General features: G+C 42.4%; 1 protein-coding gene across 1 annotated transcript in view; it reads right to left on the bottom strand.

Annotated features, from left to right (window-relative positions):
• The window catches only part of LOC126279553 (UDP-glucosyltransferase 2-like), a 95,378-nt gene that overhangs the window by 26,526 nt on the left and 51,347 nt on the right, over positions 1 to 17,505 (bottom strand). The window contains exons 4-5 of the mRNA XM_049979687.1: positions 8,903 to 9,125; positions 6,071 to 6,290 (exon numbers count right to left, since the gene is read on the bottom strand). Coding sequence (XP_049835644.1) covers positions 6,071 to 6,290; positions 8,903 to 9,125 — 443 coding nt within the window. The remainder of the gene's footprint in view (positions 1 to 6,070; positions 6,291 to 8,902; positions 9,126 to 17,505) is intronic.

The raw sequence follows: 17,505 nt of genomic DNA, 5'->3' as shown, positions 1-17,505 counted from the left end.
GAATTTCCAAAAACAGCAAAACACGTATTTCTTCATTTCTTAAAGAGAAGTCAGATACTAATTTTCATAAATCTAGCTTTGAAAATGCTTTCATAATAAAATAATTACATAAAACTTTTTATCCCCTATTTTACTTCCTTAGAGGGTTAAATCTTCAAAAGCACTGAAACAGGTATTTCTTTTTTCTTACCTAAAAGTGAAATACCGGTACCAATATGGTAGATGTAGCTTTAAAAATACTTTAATATTTCGTTAATAGTGATTTATTTCACAACATTTCGATCAATATTCTACCCCCTTAGTAACTGAATTTCCAAAAACACTGAAATATGTGTTTCTTTATTTCCTCTAGAGAGACCAAATGCCAATTTTCGTAGTTCTAACTTCAAGTTTGCCCTAACAGCGGTATATTTTAAAGAATTTCATACCCTATTTCACCACCTTAAGGACGGTACATCGAAAATCCCTTCTTAAACGAGGCCTACAGCATAAGCTCAACATCCTCTGTAAAGTTCAAGCTTCTATCCTTAGCAGTTTGGGCTGGGCGATGATGACTCAGTGAGTCAGTAACTTGGGATATTGCCTTATATATATAGAGATCAGATAGCGAGTTTCTCATTCAGAAATTGTATTTGAATGTTGTTTGGGTGAACATTATGTTACGCCCCACGTAAGAAGGAGAACTGTCAACCATCACATGTTAGAATTCAACAGTGCAACGATTGTGATCTATCGAGACTGTTGTTGATCATTCCACTGTGTTGCTACTCATATCGATCAGGATCCGACACTATCATGAGAATATGGAATATATGGGTTGATGAGGACCACATTCAATGCCATGCATGATCTCAATGGCCCCAACCATGTAGTGTCTAAAAGGACATATATACTGTTTGCTCTGCAACGCAGGATCTTACAAACACGTCCTATATCATCACCTAAGAAAATAAGTTTGTTGCAACAAGGACTGTGCACTGATGTCCAGAGCACCATGAACCTCAGCTGAGCACTGACTGACAGAGTTGCTGGATGTCCTCCTGAGAGATACCGTGGCAAAATCTGTCCCATTTGTGCATTAGATCATCAAAATCTCGAGATGGTTGGAGGGTCCTGCCTATAACACTCCAAAAGTTCTCAATTGTGGAGAGATCCTGCGACCTTGCTGCTCAAGGTATGGTTTTGCAAGCTTGAAGACAAGCACTAGAAACTCTCGCCATGTGTAGACGGGCATTATCTTGCTGAAATCTAAGCCCAAAATGGTTTGGCATGAAGGGCAACAAAACAGGCTATAGAATATTGTCGACACATTGCTGTGCTGTAACGGTGCCGCGGATGTCAATCAAAGTGGTCCTACCATGAAAAGACATGGCATCCCCGACCATCACTCCTGGTTGTCAGGCTGTATTGTAGGCGACAGTCTGGTTGGTATCCCACCGCTGTATGGGTCAACTACAGACACATCTTCGCTGGTCATGGAGCTCACTTTAAAGTGGGACTCATCACTAAAGAGAATTCGACGCCAGTCAGTGAGATTCCAGGCCAGTGAATGTACCCAGATCAACTTTGTGGGCCACCCACAAACCGAATGTGACTAGAGGCAGTGTGGTGAACCAAGTTGCAGAGCAGCATGTAAGGACAGCTTTAAAAGACCAGTGAAACCGCACCACCATGCAACAGACGGCAGGGTGCTAACTTGTCATAAAATGGATGAGTGAGACACAAGTTTCCATGAAAATTTTAAGTAAACAAGACATGAACTGCCAATCAATGGCAGTCCACAGTGACATGGCAGGGCACCCAAAACGTGAGACCCACATGTCTATAAAAGCTTTGGCCAATGTGTCCACGGTTATGTCAAGTAGGGGCTTGGCTTCAGGCCACCAGATGAATCTGTCAGTGACACTAATCAACTCCTGGTGACTGTTGGGTGAGGGGAGGGGGCCTACGAGATCCATGTGTATGTGCAAGAAGCAAGTAGTCAGCCAGGGGGAGAAGAGGCAATGGGGATATGCACGTGCCTGCCTACTTTTGAGCACTGGAAGAGACTCAGATGGAGGCGCAGTTGGTGCAGACACGCTGGATACCAGGCCACACGAAATGCTCCAGAATGAGCACAGTATACACTTGGATGCCAGAATGGGCGAGACCATGCAGGTGTTTGAAGGTAAGGATTCGCGACTGACTAAGGTAATCAGCAACTAGGGTTTTCTATGCCAGCCATGTGCCACATGTCCGTAGCAAACTGTTCAATGGATTTCTGCTGTCAAAATTGTCTGGGTGAGATCTGCATGTTTTCTTTGCGACATAAAGTCGTTGTTAGGGGGCAGCGGTCAGTAAAAACTGTGAAATGGCGCCCTTTCACGGAAATACCTGATCGCCTCATACAAAGCAAGGAGCTCGTGATGTTACATGGCTCAAGGCTGCCGTGGCTCTGCGAGCTTTGCTGAGAAAACCGCTAGATGCTGTTCCACACTCTCAACACGTTGCTGCAGGACTACGCCTATGGCAACAATTGCAAGCAGACCGTTCAGGTGGGTATGGGCCAAGAAGGCGGGTTGTGAGAGGTTGCGCTACATTTGCTCAAAACTTCCTGACATCTGTGTTGTCCAGGGAATGGGCCTGTTGCCTTTTGTGCAGTCGCCCTGGATGTGTTCATGAGCAGCGCTTGCATGCTCGCGGTATCCTTCAGGTGGCATCCCAAGGAACTTGCAGTTTCCTTGTCCGTATCAGGGTATGGAAACGCGGACACGGTACGAATATTCTCGTCTATGGGGCGGGAATCTACGAAAGATATCCTGTACCCCAGGAAATTCATCTCTGGAAACGAAAATGTACTTCTCCAGACTGATGATGACACACACCACATGAAGGAGAGAGAATACCTTACGAACTTGGTGGCAGTGATCATCTAGGTTACGTGAGTAAATTAGGATACTGTCCAAATATGGGAAACGCCCCTAAACGAAACATAAGACGTTGTCAAGGATGCACTGCTATGTGTGGGTGGCGTTTTGGAGCCGGAATGGCATGAAAACACTCTCGATGAGGACGAAAGGTGTAATAATGGCCGTCTTCTCCGCGTCCTTGGTGGTCATCAGTAAATCGTACACATTTTTGTGCAGTCCTCTTTGCTAAAAACGGTTGCGCCACACAGATCACGGCTATAGGTGCATAAAAGTGGAACGGGGTAATGAATAGCCACCATCCTGGCATTTAGTGCCTGGAATTCTCTGGATGGGCGCCGTGTGCCATCTTTCTTTTGCACAAGGTATAGAGTGGAGGCCCATAGGCTCTTGGAAGGTCTGAGCACTTCTGCAGCGATCGCTACCTAGATCTTGGCAGGGCGTGGTTGGGGTAGGTGAGGAGGGGAAATGTGGTGAAGACATCAACGAAAATGGATGGCATAGGAAACTTGGTTGAAGGAGTAAAGATGGTGGAGCGGGATTGACATGGGACAGAATGGTGGAAGGTGGCATCAACAACATGGCGATTTGCTGGCCGAAGAGGAGGCTTAATGGAAACAAAATCTGCAAGGATGGGGTCCTTAACATTGGTTATAATAAAGATCTCTGGAAATTCTCTACCCAGACCTACGTTGCAGGATCAAGTGCAGCAAGGATTGTGATCGTTGAACAATTAGCTGTAGTTGAAGAGTAGGGGAGAATAAGGACAATGGCAAGTACAGGGTAATAACTGGCAGGGATAGATGGAAAGATCTGAATCAGTGACAATGAGGTAGCGTGTCAAGGGTCGAGGAGAATGGGTTCCCATGATCATGCACGAAGAGACACTGTTGTATTGCAAAGCGGACAGGAGCACCTGCAACTGGTTGCTGTTAGCCCTTGTACACAATGCACGGCAGTTTGCAGCGGCTCTGCCAAACATCAATATATTTGTTGGCACCATGCACGCCTTGGCCATCATCAACAGGTCAGGGGTGGAGGGACAGGATGCGCCTGGAGATGCATGCATGCTGCTACCCACAGATTCCGTGGGTGGAACTGGGCAATGTGTGGGGTGGGACAAGTGTGTGCACTCAAGGGCAGTGGCAAGCATGCCCGTCTCACTGACCATCTTAGCTATTAGCTGGCCCATATCTGTGGTACATTACATGGGCTGCGGATGCAGGGGTTGATACAGGTTGTGCAAGCATACAATCACGCATACAATCGCAGCCATTGCGATGATGTGTGGCAGTGATTATGGTGTCAGGCCAAGGGCCTCAAAAATTCTGTCAGAAATGATGATCACTGCAGTGGCCATCAAAAAATCTTGCACAGATAGTACCACGTGTACTGCAATGGGAAAATGCATGTGCCAAGTCACAACCAGCAGTGTTGGGAAACACTGCTGGCTTGGCCAGTATGTGGAAGTGCTGGAGGAGCTGTAAGGGCCACATGTTGGGCACACTCCTCCAATGAGAATAATGTGCATGTGCACTGTAATTCCATTGCAGAAAGTAACTCTTTTAGCTGGGCTTGTAGGCCACTGAATTTTCCAAACTGCATTGAGTTGGTGATAATGTCGTGTGCCTCTGTGAATGACTGAGGGTTTAAGCCGTGCCACAGCAAGTGCAAACTGAGTTGCATTGTTTGTGATAGACTAACCTGCAAATATTGTTTCTGTGAAAGTGAATCACAGTAGGGGCTCATGCGTGTTCAATGGAAGCAAGTGTACTGCAGCACAGGGAGACTGAGGGGTGGGAGGGGATGGGTGCACCTGCACTGTGAACTATGTGAAGAGATTCATAGATGCTTGGAAGCCATCCATCATTCCCTGCCGATTCGAGGGGGGAAGGGGGAAGGGGTTGACCATTGGCCATTGGTGGGGGTTGAAAGTGCTGGGAGCAGTGCACCAGGGATTATTTCGCACCATGGTGTGCTGCTTTCTTCGCGAGCATTGGGCAGGCAGAGGGTTGGGGAAAGCTGGACAATACACATGCCTCAGTGTGGTGGGGGAGTGTAATGCTGACAACTGCTCATCACGGTTAGCCATGATCGTGGATGGGCTCAGGAACGGGATTTCACCAGGGGTCAACAGTGGAGGAAATACATTCTACACAGTCTAGCTACTTGTGGGCTGAGCTTGAGCCATGTGGTAAGGACTGGGTCTGCAGAATGACAAAACACAGAAATGTTCTCCTGATTCCTTTACTGAAATTAGACACAACTACATATAACATATAGTAAGATTACATACTACAATGTAGTAACTTAAGATGTCCCAGAAACAACATTACTTCTCTTCTCGTGGACATTATTATTCATATTATTTAAGATAATACAGGAAGGCATCTGTACTTGGTTTAAAAAGGCCAGATGCCAAACCACAATTAAGTCACTGTGGGTAACACACAGTGGGTGCTTGCAGTTTGAGGTGTGGACACTGTTTATCAGGCACAGCCCTATCGACAAAGCACTAAGCAGTCTATAGCTTGCAAACATGCTCATCACGATCTACTCAACTTAGACAAATACTTCAGCATATAGGTACATCAGACCGGGCACAACAGCTTTATCATGACAACAAAACACTATTATGCACTTGTAACACAAGAGGAGGTGTATGAAGTGACCTTGTATGAATGTACTCTAAGCTTAATCATATGCAACAGAAACAATACAATAAAGCAGTGTCACTACAGTGGTGAGGGAAATGGCATTCTATCCATGAGGATACAGTAACACACTAATACTGTAACATACATTTGACGCAAAAGATATGGATAGGTAAAACGACAAGCCATGTATGAATTTACTAATAATAATCACAATGTCAGCAAAGTAATATGATTAAATCGTCTACTACCATAAAGAAGGAAATGACTGGTTATTGCTGAATGAGCAGTTCCAAACAATATCAAGAAGAACAAGTGACTTAATTAACAGAACAAAATACTGGACTGATCATGGATGAAATCCCAAACTTCACTTCTTATAATATAAGAAAATAAATTTCTGTCACTCCAGAGGAATATTTATTTCCCTCTAGAAATCACTGCAGTGTTTTATCACTGAGTAGAGCAGTAATAGTCAACATGCTAATAAAAGTAAATAAACTAACTTACTTTTGTTGTGTTAAGACTTCGCTGATTGCCCATAGTAATGACTCTTCTGTAATGTTGTGGAATGATAATTTAACTGCATATCCCTTAGCCTCAGCTCGAATTAAATTCACATTTTGATCTCCAAATAGTGGTATTCCTAAAACTGGAACTCCATGGTAGACAGCTTCTTGAAGGCTATGCAAACCACCATGTGATATAAACAACACAACTTTTTTATGTCCTGTAAAAAACAAAATAACATTACTGGCTAAATCAAACAATGGAAATGTCAGGCTGGAATATCAACCATATAAGGAAAAGACAGATGGCTACTCACTATACAGATTACACATTGAGTTGCAGACAGACACAAGAAAAGATACTTACACATAAGCTTTCAGACAAAACCTTCATCAGAAAAGAAAACACACACCTATTCATTCACACAACCAAGCACGCCTTACATACACATGACCACCATCTTCTGCAGCTGTTACCAGAAAGTAATTTTCATACAGAATGGAAGCATCAATGTTGAGGGGACATGGAAGGGGAAGGAGCAGCAGGGTGTGGGGTGAGGAAGTGTGCAGGGGCTAGATTACCAATAGGTACAGCATTGGGAGGCTATGGGACCAGGATTATGAGAAGAGCAGAGGGGGGGGGGGGGGGAGGGGAAGGGGAGAGAAAAGAGGAGCAAAAAAGGAGAAAGACAAGTGGATGTATTGACAGAGCATGGCACACAAAGAGAGGGAGGGGATGAGAATAGGGGGAAGTGATAGGGCACAATGGGTGGAAGCTGTTGGTTTAAGGTTGTTAAGACAGTAAGTTACCGCTGAGATGATGTTGGGAGCAGATAATGTACTATAAGGATGATACATCTGCACAGTTGTGAAACGCTGGTGACGGAGCAGAGGATCCAGATGGCTCAGGTAGTGAAGCAGCCATTGAAATCAAGGATATGACATAGCCAGTTTCACAGGTGGCCTGGCATCTGATTGGATAGGATAAGTATGTGACAGGACTGGACTGGGAAGTGTTGGGCAGTTGGATGGGCAGGTCTTGTACCTGGGTCTTACGCTTTAGAAGGGATGGGAAGGATCTTGGGTAGGAAATCCCTCATTTCAGGGCATGAAGGTAGGTAAGCAAAGTCCTGATGTGGTTCAGTTGGCAAGTCCAGGATGGTACTGAGTGACGAAGGGGCACTCCTTTGTAGCTGATTCTTGGGGGTGGTGGGACGTTTGGGGGTGTGGGGGAAAATGGCATGGGAGATCTGTTTGCAGACTGAGAGTGGGGGATAGTGCCTGTATTTGAAGGCCTTGGTGAGACCCTCAACATAATGCTGATACTCTGTCCCTGGTGACCAGACTGTATAGGAGGGATCTTTTGGTGTGTAAAGGATGAGAGCTATTGAAATATAGGTACTGTTGGTGGATGGTTGGTGGGTGTAATGTGGACAGAGGTGTGGATAGAGCCATCAGAGAGGAAGACATGGTCGCCCAGAAAGGTGACATGCTGGGTTTAGGGGGATGAAGTGAAGGTGCCGAGATTGTGGAGGAATGAGGATAGGGTATCTTGGCCCTAAGTCCTGATTGTGATGATATCATCAATGAACCTAACCAGACAAGGAGTTTGTCATTTTGTGAGGCTAGGGAAGTCTCTGCTAGATGGCCCATAAACAGGTTCGCACGCGAGAGTGCCATGCAGATGCCCATGGCTGTGCCACGGATTTGTTTGTATACCTTCCCCTCAGAGGAGAAGTAGTTGTGAGTTAGGATAAAGTTAATAAGGTGTAGGAGTTGTGAGGTAGTGGGTTTAAAGTCTGATGGATGTTGGAAAAGGTAGTGTTCAATAGCAGTAAGAACATAGGCATGAGGGATGTTGGTGCATAGGGAAGTCGTGTCAACAGTGATCAGTAGGGATACAGGACGTAAATGAGTGGGGATTGTAGAGAGCTGGTGAAGCAAGTGGTTGGTATCTCTGATCTGAGAGGCTACATTATGAGCAATTTGTTGGAGGTGTTGTTCAGTGAGGGCTGAAATTCTTCCAGTGGGGTCACAATAACGAGCTACAATGGGGCATTCAGGATTGTTGAATATGTAGAAGGTAGGTGTACAGAGTTTCATAGGATGATGGAGGGGAATGAATTCAGGGGTGAGGTTGGGAAGGGCCTTCAGCTTTAAGCAGGGACTAGAGGTTATGTCAGGCTTCTGGGTTGGGATCACTCTGCTAGAGTTTATAAGTGGAGGAGTTGGATAATTCACAGAGGGCTTCTGCCAGTTAGTCACTGTGATTCATAGCAACAGTGGTGGAACCTTTGTCTGCAGGTAAGATGATTTGATTAGGATTTGTTTCCTTATGCAGAAAGATTGGTGCTCTGAGGAAGGAACATGGGAAAGAGTGGTGAGGCCAAGTTGGAAGTAACACGCCTGGGATAGGACAACATGACCCACCAACCACTCTGAGGGATCTGTGCTGAATCGTCGTTGAGGAGTGGGACAATCTGGACCAACAGTGCCTTGATGAACTTGTGGATAAGATGCCATGATGAATACAGGCATGCATCGGTGCAAGAGGACAAGCTACTGGGTATTAGAGGTACTGGTGTGTACAGCAATCTGGACCACCACCTCTGAAGGTCTTGCTGTATGGTGGTACAACATGCAATTTGTGGTTTTCATGAGCAATAAAAAGGGTGGAAATGATGTTTATATTTAAATATATTCCAATTTTCTGTACAGGATCCGGAACTCTTGGAACTGAGGTGATGCAAAACTTTTTTTGATGTCTCTATGTGATGCTTAAATTAACATAAAAATTATTATACATATGTGGTTTTTAAGTTAAGTATATTACCCAAAATATCATTTTGGGGAAACCATTTCCCAAGATGTACATTACTTGGCTTCCCAACCATATCATCTTGATCCCATTTCCATAATACTGTTTGCTTCAGTTTTGAGAAAACTTTCATAAAAACAATGAATTTGTCATTTGGCATTTCAGAAGGCTGAACATTTGATCCGAAACTGAAGAATATAACTCCTTCTTCTGAATTATCCATAATTGTTTTAAGTTCCTGCAATATTAAAAATTGAACCTTGCTAAAAACTTTATTACTGACAGATAAATTCTAAATATTCTATATTTTGATATAACACTTAATGTTCCTGGAAACTAAAGTATCGTAATTACTGTTATGACAAGTGATCTATGCTTCATGAAGTTAAAAACACACACATGGTGGAATAAGCAAAGATAATCACTTATCCATTCAAATGTACACTTAACAGCACAAAAATTGGCAGTGGAAAATTGCAATCAGAATATTTATGTTAACATTGTATGCATTATATTTTTAAATTAACTTAAAGATTGTAACAAAATGCTAATTTTACTTGATGGAAACATGAAAATGTTTCTTGAAAGACTATTCATTGCAGTGCTTTACCAGCTCATTGGTTGCACTTAACAATCAAATGCTTTTTTAATTTTCTGGAGTCTTGCAGAGTCTCCTGTCAAAAAATACCTTTTTAATACGAGAAAATGAGCCCTCAACATCTATAAAGGTAACTGGAACAAATCTAAAACACTGAACCATTGTATGGTCCATTTCCACTGCAACTGAATTGTCACCTTGTAGAATATTTGAAATCTGTCAAGATCAGGATTTTTCAAAAACACTATTTTACACTTTTCTCTAACTAATGAATCTATTGTGACCTTGCCACCGCTGATGTGAAATGTCACACAAATAAAACTCTTTGACAGAGATATTACTCACTCCTGCCCACAGGAAAGAAAATCTTTGTGACTCTAGTCAACTGGAGTTTGCTACAAACAATGAATTAAGTGATGACCCCACTGTGAACAACAACTTCTATTTTGACACAACAAGTTTACCTTGTAATGTAGTGTTAGCTTTGACACAGGAACCTTCCACAATTGCCATAACTTCAAACAATTCAGAGAGAATTGTGACTGTAAAAATGACTCACATAATGTTGTCTTCCACCGTTATCAGCCTACAGTTGTTTTGAAATTTGAAAGTGATGTTCTACTGTGCCTTACCATCAATACCAAAATGGTGACTCTGTGCACTATCTGGAACACATTAACAATGTCCTCAGTGACTTTGGTGACAAGGCAAATATTGCCTCACATCATCAACAAAGTATTTCGGCAACTAATTCAACTCAGTATGACAACATATTACGTGACTTCACTTGTTCATCCACAATGGGAATGAACCAGATGCATCCATTCACAATCCAATGTAAGAAGAGTCTTCATTTTCCACCTGCACTGCACATGCATGGTCTATGGATTCTTGTTCACCATAGACCTCAGAACAAATGTTTTAGCATGTCCCTAATAGGACTTTTGCGGAGAACATGTACGTTTGTTTTCCCAGTGTAAATTTCCAGCCTTTAAAATGGAACACCTGGCAAAACAGTTCACGACCATGAAATTCACACTGTACAGTTATGGAATCCATCATGATACTTCTAAATTTATGGCGCTACTAAGCAACACAGGGGATCATGCCCACATTACTAGTGGTGTCATAGAAGCACATCTGGTCAAAGGCAAGTCTGACACTGCTAAGGCAGCACTGCTCCAACTCATTGAGACACCAGAGTAATAACTAGGACAAGTAATTTATGAGACAACTTTGTGAATCAGTTAATCTGACTCTCATGCAAGAGAGAATGCTCTGAATGCTCTGGCTAATTAAATTAGCACCTCAGCTTCAGATGCAAATAATTTTTCTCAAATATAATCCAATGAAAAACAAATTATTTCTGGACAGGCTTCTGCAATTTTCACAGTAATGACAATAGTTGGATAAGACATACAATAATGAATATTTCAAGCACATCCCTGGTGTGTGATGTTGGCTATAGTCATGAGGAGATGCTAAGGCCTCACCATTTGTGTACACTCATGAGAGTGACATCACAAGTGACTGACTGCCTAGAGAGTGGTGACGTTGAGCTGGCTGTGACTGCCGCACCCACAGTTGACAAAAATATGCCTCACAGCATCAAGAGGGTGCAGTCACAGCTATGTTGGTTTCACTTATGTTTCGGTGATTGGGCATGCAACTGATCCACACTGTGCAAACACCCAAATGCAATGTGTTCTGCCACAGGCAATTCAGATCACAAATGGAACATATGACATCTCTCATCCAAATGCACATTGCAAATAACACTCACATCAGATTTTTTTGTTACCATCAGGCACACTGTGCACCTTAGAGAGAATTTTCCATGGCAGCTGATGGTAACAGATGTTTGTGAACCAATCTTGGATGCAGATGATTTCATCTCTCCCCTGCCCTAACATTAAGCATCTTCAGGCAAACCAGCAGTGGAGAGTCAGTACCCAGTAACACTGGCAGCCCACCAGCACATTCACATACAACTTCAGAAAGAATTATTCCTGTACAACCCCTTTCAAACTTGACATATGACACAGGCTTACAACTATGTAATGACCGTCATGCTTTGGATTCTGAACTACAAGCATAACAAAGAGTTATGAAGAAGAAAAGAAGGAGAGGCTCAGGTTACACAATGAGAATTTAGAATTGCAAGCTCAGGCACATACCTTAGTGAGAGAACTGGATGTTATGCTATCTCATCTCAATCAGTTACAGTGGATACAGAATCACAATCTGAAAATTCCTGGAGCAAACAAAATAGCACTTGCAACTATGTTGATGGCCTCCACATACAGACAGTTGCTGCATACTGCACTGCACAACTCATCAAAAATGCAGTTCAGTAAGGTGAACTTCCCTAACAGCATGTGTGCACCCATTATTTGTGCCTCCTGTGTCATCCACATGATGTGAGCGATTATATATGTTACAATGCAAAAAATTAACACCACACCAGGAGCACTGTCTCTGTGCGTTGCCTCAAACCTAGACTTTGGAAGATAAACCCACCACAGATGACACAAGTACCACTTGTGCAGAAGACAACAAGCAAAAAGAAAGAGATGGCAATGCACCACCTCATCCGTCTCTACCACAAGCAACACTTCCACTGATGAAATTCAAGATTTTTGATACTGGCCAGCAGTGTCATTGCAGCCATATACAAAGGCCTCCCCCCAACCTTACACAGTTCATTTGCACTAAAGAGGAGACACCATCTCTGTGCTTCTTTGTCAAGGAATGATCCAGTCATGTCCTGCCTTGGAGCCAGCCTTGGAGCCAGCCACAGGACTACTGGCCATTCGAAGTAGTATGAAGAACATGTGAGAAGCTGAAACCTTTGTGGCCTCCTGCCATCAGTACTACCCATTACATAGTGGGGTTGAGGGAGTGTCTGTGGGGCCCTCACCATCATTGATGCAAAATATCACTCAAATAAAACTCTTTGGCAGTGATAGTAATTACTGAAGCCTGCAGGGAGGGACATGTCTGTGAGTCTAGTCAGCCATAGTTTGTTATGAACTCCCCACACTGGAATTCCAACAAACCACATTTTGCTGGCACATCACAATCTTTGAACTGCATCATCCACAATTTTCACTGACTTTGTCAAAGGTTGCCCTGTTTCTTGAAGCTGACAGATCACTTGTACCAGGACACTGGACTCTGCCATGATGGAAGTAAAGTCATTTCTCACTTCCAAAGATATGAGAAGTTTCTTTGCTGTTACAACTGAAGATGCTTCATCCTCCAGAGCAATGACCAACTTAGTTGTACTGGGGAAATTTGTAGCATAGTAAACTGCTGCTGAAAACTGCATCTCCCATCTCATTATGATGAACTGAGAGGGCAGAGATATGTCTGGTGCAATGTCCTTAAATGTCTGACTCCTCGACAGGGCTTTCACAATGATCTTCTTAATACTGGATATCAATTTGTCGACATCCAGAAACAAGCTCCTGACACTATGTGAAAACCACATTCTACAAAGGCCACATGAAGCACATTTTGAAATAGCGCTTTTTCATGTATAACACAGCATCTGAGATGGAATGACATGAATACACTGTCATAGGTATTCAGTTTCTTCGTGCTGTCATAACTGTAAATAATTGCTAAATAACAGTGTGATAATTAAATCATTAACTTTTTCCAGATACTCTGTTGCAAGCTCTTTTCATTCACCTTCTAAAGCATCTAATGGTCTAACAATTATACTGGCAGCAAAAAGATCCATAGGATCAGTTGCCTTGTTGACTGAAATACTGATTCTTTTATTTTTTACTTCATTTTTAAATATTTTCATTACCGGTACTTCATTGTAACATTCACTTAAGTAACAGTTTCATAAACTTAATGCATTGGGTAATGACTCATTTGTATACTTCTCTGAAAACTGTCATAATGTTGGATTCTATAGTTTCCAGAAACAGATTCTGGCACCACAAAAAGCTTTACATGAGTTGAACCAGTAAAGGAATAAATAATAATCAAAAAGGCAACAAAAGGCTTTTATTTTAGCAGTTAGGTATTTAAATAAAGAAAAAGGCAACCTACAGCACGTGTTTCAATCATAAACATGTAAATAATACAGATTCACATTCAAACTGAATGTAGATTTACCACATTTAAATAAGGGTTTCTACCAAAGTTCTGGTCTCCGCTCATCACTACAGTGGAACAGACAACATTTGGAATTCTCTGTAAAAGGGTGGAGCTTCAGTTCCATTTTAGGAAGCAACAATTTCTTTCCTTTTTTGCCGTGTAGCGTCAAGATTCAATAAATTCACCATGCACTTCAAGTTTTGGATCTCTCTTTTCCTGAAACACTAGAAGTGAACACAGTGAAGTGCTGGGAACCAACACAAAAACAGTGCACAATCCTGTATCCATTCAACAAACAGAAACAATAATGTCAACTACACATTACCATGTATTTGATCTTCCTGCTATTCCAGAAAGTGATGTTAAGCCAAATTTGAAAATGTTGACTGTTCTGGTAAACTCTTCACTGTAGCATCACTACTCAGGAGCAATGAATTGCCATCTGTCGGCTGAGAGGTTCTTCTATGCCATACTTACAGTTACAGTCCCTGTTGTAAATACTTGATCAACCACAAAATTGGTTCACAATCATAGAAAATGTTTTCACACACCAACAAGTTAAAGATGGTCATGAATAATTTAACCAGTGATCAGCAATTTAGACAAGTGGGTTAAGCATTTGGTGTTTCATATGATTGTGCACCCAGCAAGTCATCAAGCTTACCTTATTTTAAAAGCATAAGTAATCGCTTGCTGCCCAAAACTGCCACGTCAAAGCCTGAGACAAGTGCTTTATCAAGAAACAAAGGGTGACAAAGTCCCTTCAGAATTTTGGTGGCACCTACAAGGTATGATAAACACCATCACAGTTTTCGACTATTTTTTGTTGCAAATTTGGCAACAGTTACCATCACCAGTGCAAGTAGCATTGGCGGCACATGACTAACAACTTATAAACAAGTTACTAAAACTAGCTGGTAGAATATATGCAACACTGAACATGCCAAAAACAGTGACCACGACTTTATTGGCAGGTGGCATGCCATTCAGCTCTGCCCAGTGGATGCTGATCTCACTCAAAGAGACAACATTGGACTGCAACCATCACATTGCACCACCTGCTGAGCAATTCTGAAGAGCTCTAGAGCTCATTCACCACAGCTGAAATGCTTATCAGACAGGTTTGAGAACAGTAGCACCGGCGAGGACCTAGCAAACAGTTACAGAACTGCAATGCCAATGTCACCAGCAATCTGGGAGCAATTCTACTAATGTTTGCTGGTACACAGAAGTCAACAAGCATAGAAATGCATAAAATCATGCACATAATCAAAGAACAATCTCAATCTTGATTAGGCACGACAGATCACAATTGAACAAAATGTGCCACTAGTGACAAATGCAAGTTAAACAACAAGTGGGACATCATCATGCAGCAGTAAGCAAACTGCTACACAACGGTTAGTATTTCCACAGTAGCAGCAAAACATCTACACAATCTCCACAAACATTACAGCCACCTGCACACCCCACAGCATTTCAATTGTTGTATCAGAGAGGCAGATAGATAGCCTCCTTGACTGACACTGGCCCCAAGGTCAGCATCTTCCCACTTCAATGCACATTTGACAATAAACGAGATGAACATCTGTACCTGGAGGCAGTAAACAATAAGCCATTAGGTACTGGTTATTGACTTTGACTTCACCAGCCCCTCTATATGGACATTTGTAGTTACTGGCATCGCCAAGCCTGTATTAGTTGCCAAAAGTAGGACTACAGAACACAGTGATCAGAGGCACAGTACCTCATGGACAGGCTGCAGCATGGTACAGACAACAGACAATGCTAACACCTGTGCAAATCTACAGAAGAAGTCTATGGCCAGTTTTTGGATAGCAGCACAGCATAGTGACATCAAATACCACAACTGGCTAATCTGTTGCACAACATTCCTGCTGACTTGCCTCACTGTGCCTACCAGAATCAAAGGCCAAATTGTACGAAATGCTTCAAGCTGAGATAATCCAGCATTCTGACAGATTGTGGTCTTCACCTTTGCAACTCATCTGCAAGAAAGACAGCTTGTTGCACCCCTATGGTGATTATCACATTTTAAATGCCAGAACCATACCAAACAGGTACTCTGTGCCAAACATTCAATATTTTTTGGGTGCTTTAGCTGACACAAAAGATTTCTGCATCACATACTGGCATGAAGCATACAACCAAACACATGGGAGGGGGATGGGAGTTTTATGACGCAGTGAAGATGGTAGCATTATAACATTTAGCCCATCTGAAAACTGTCCCACAGACATGTCAACATATCACATTCCTTGATGACATTTTAGCACTCTGCCAGGCTACATGAATGACAAATGTGAGAAGCGTGTTAGTGGTTGACAACTATGACATAGTATTTAATGAGCAGAATGCATCATCAGAAAAGCAGAAATGACCTTCCTGGGATGAATCATTTTGGCAGATAACATTCATCCATTATGAGAGAAATCAGTAGCTCTACAAACCCTTCTGAAGCCAACAGACTGCCAGGAATTACAGTGTTTCCTGGGAATAATCAACTTTTTTTGCTGCCGTTTCCCAGAAACTGTCCCTTACAGACATGCCTGCAGAACATGATACCACAGGTTGATGATCCCTTGAGTCAACCTTGGAGACAGAAAAGTTTTCTGCAGTCTTCTGCTGAGTGTTATTAGTGTAGTGCTCCTCAGTCACCCAGTGCCATCTGCACTGCTGGCAGTAATCACAGACACCAGCCAAGCAGCAATAGATGTAGTCCTACACCAACAGATTGACCACCAATGGAAACCATTAAATAAAAAAACTTCAACCAGTTCAAAGCAGTGGATCACATATGGCAGAGAACTACTTGCAGTGTAAGAAGTTCTTTAATATTTCCACCAACAATCTGAAACTTGCACTGTGACAGTTTAAGTTTACCACAAAACTGGTAGTTCCACTTTCCAGAATACTAGTGACAGGTGTTCCACCAGGTGGTTAGACATACAGAGTTCGTCATCCAGATTACAATGCCATGAGAAAGTAGCAGAAAATATTACAGCTGACTACTTCTCACACATCTGTGGCTTGGCGTTTATATAGCATGGACAGCTAAGAACATGCTACCTTCTGAAGACTGCAGATCAACAACTACAAGGAATTATTGCCTACCCTTCCACAGGACCATGACTTTCCCAAACTTGGTGCCAGGCACAAAATTAACACTATGGTGCAAAATCTCTTGACACAAGCCAAGCCTGTACACTGCCCCAGAACTCCACAAAGCTATTCTTGCCAGTGTTCACAACCTGTCACATCCAGGAGTAAACATGATACTCAAGTTATTGATTTAAAATAAATGTCCTCACATAGTCACATTCATGTATTCAATGCTAGCTATGCAAAACGGGATGAGTCATAAACACTGACATGAGGCAGTTTTGAGGCTCTCCAATAAGACTTGCCCAAGTCCACATCAGTCTTGTAGGCTAGGGTGTCCATTCGTCCCATTTTTCCCAGGACAGTCCCGTTTTTTACCAAAATGTCCCGCTGTCCCAAAAGTTTTTTTGGGGATGCTCAAATGTCCCGTTTTTTTATGATTCCACTTGGCTACATTATTTTACGCTACTGGTTGTTTGACTTGCTATTAACTGCACAATTATTTATGCTAGGAAGGGTGTGATGACTTTCAGCATACCCCAAACATGTACCGAACTGTCAATAATCGCAAGTAATTTTAAACGCACTATAGGTTACCAATAACAATGAAGATTCTTCTCTTCTAAATCGATCCACTGAATCGGTCCTTTCGGTCCAGAGATACTCTACACCACCAACACATGCTCTCTGGCTTTCATCATTTCACTGTTAATGTTTTGCACTGTGCAATCACTGTTTCATTATGCCAAAACGAAAGTGTAATTTTAACAGCAATGTAAAA

The sequence above is a fragment of the Schistocerca gregaria genome, chromosome 1, assembly GCF_023897955.1.
Source record: "Schistocerca gregaria isolate iqSchGreg1 chromosome 1, iqSchGreg1.2, whole genome shotgun sequence".
In the NCBI taxonomy this organism is placed as follows: Eukaryota; Metazoa; Arthropoda; class Insecta; order Orthoptera; family Acrididae; genus Schistocerca; species Schistocerca gregaria.
This window is presented reverse-complemented; position numbering and strand designations above follow the sequence as displayed.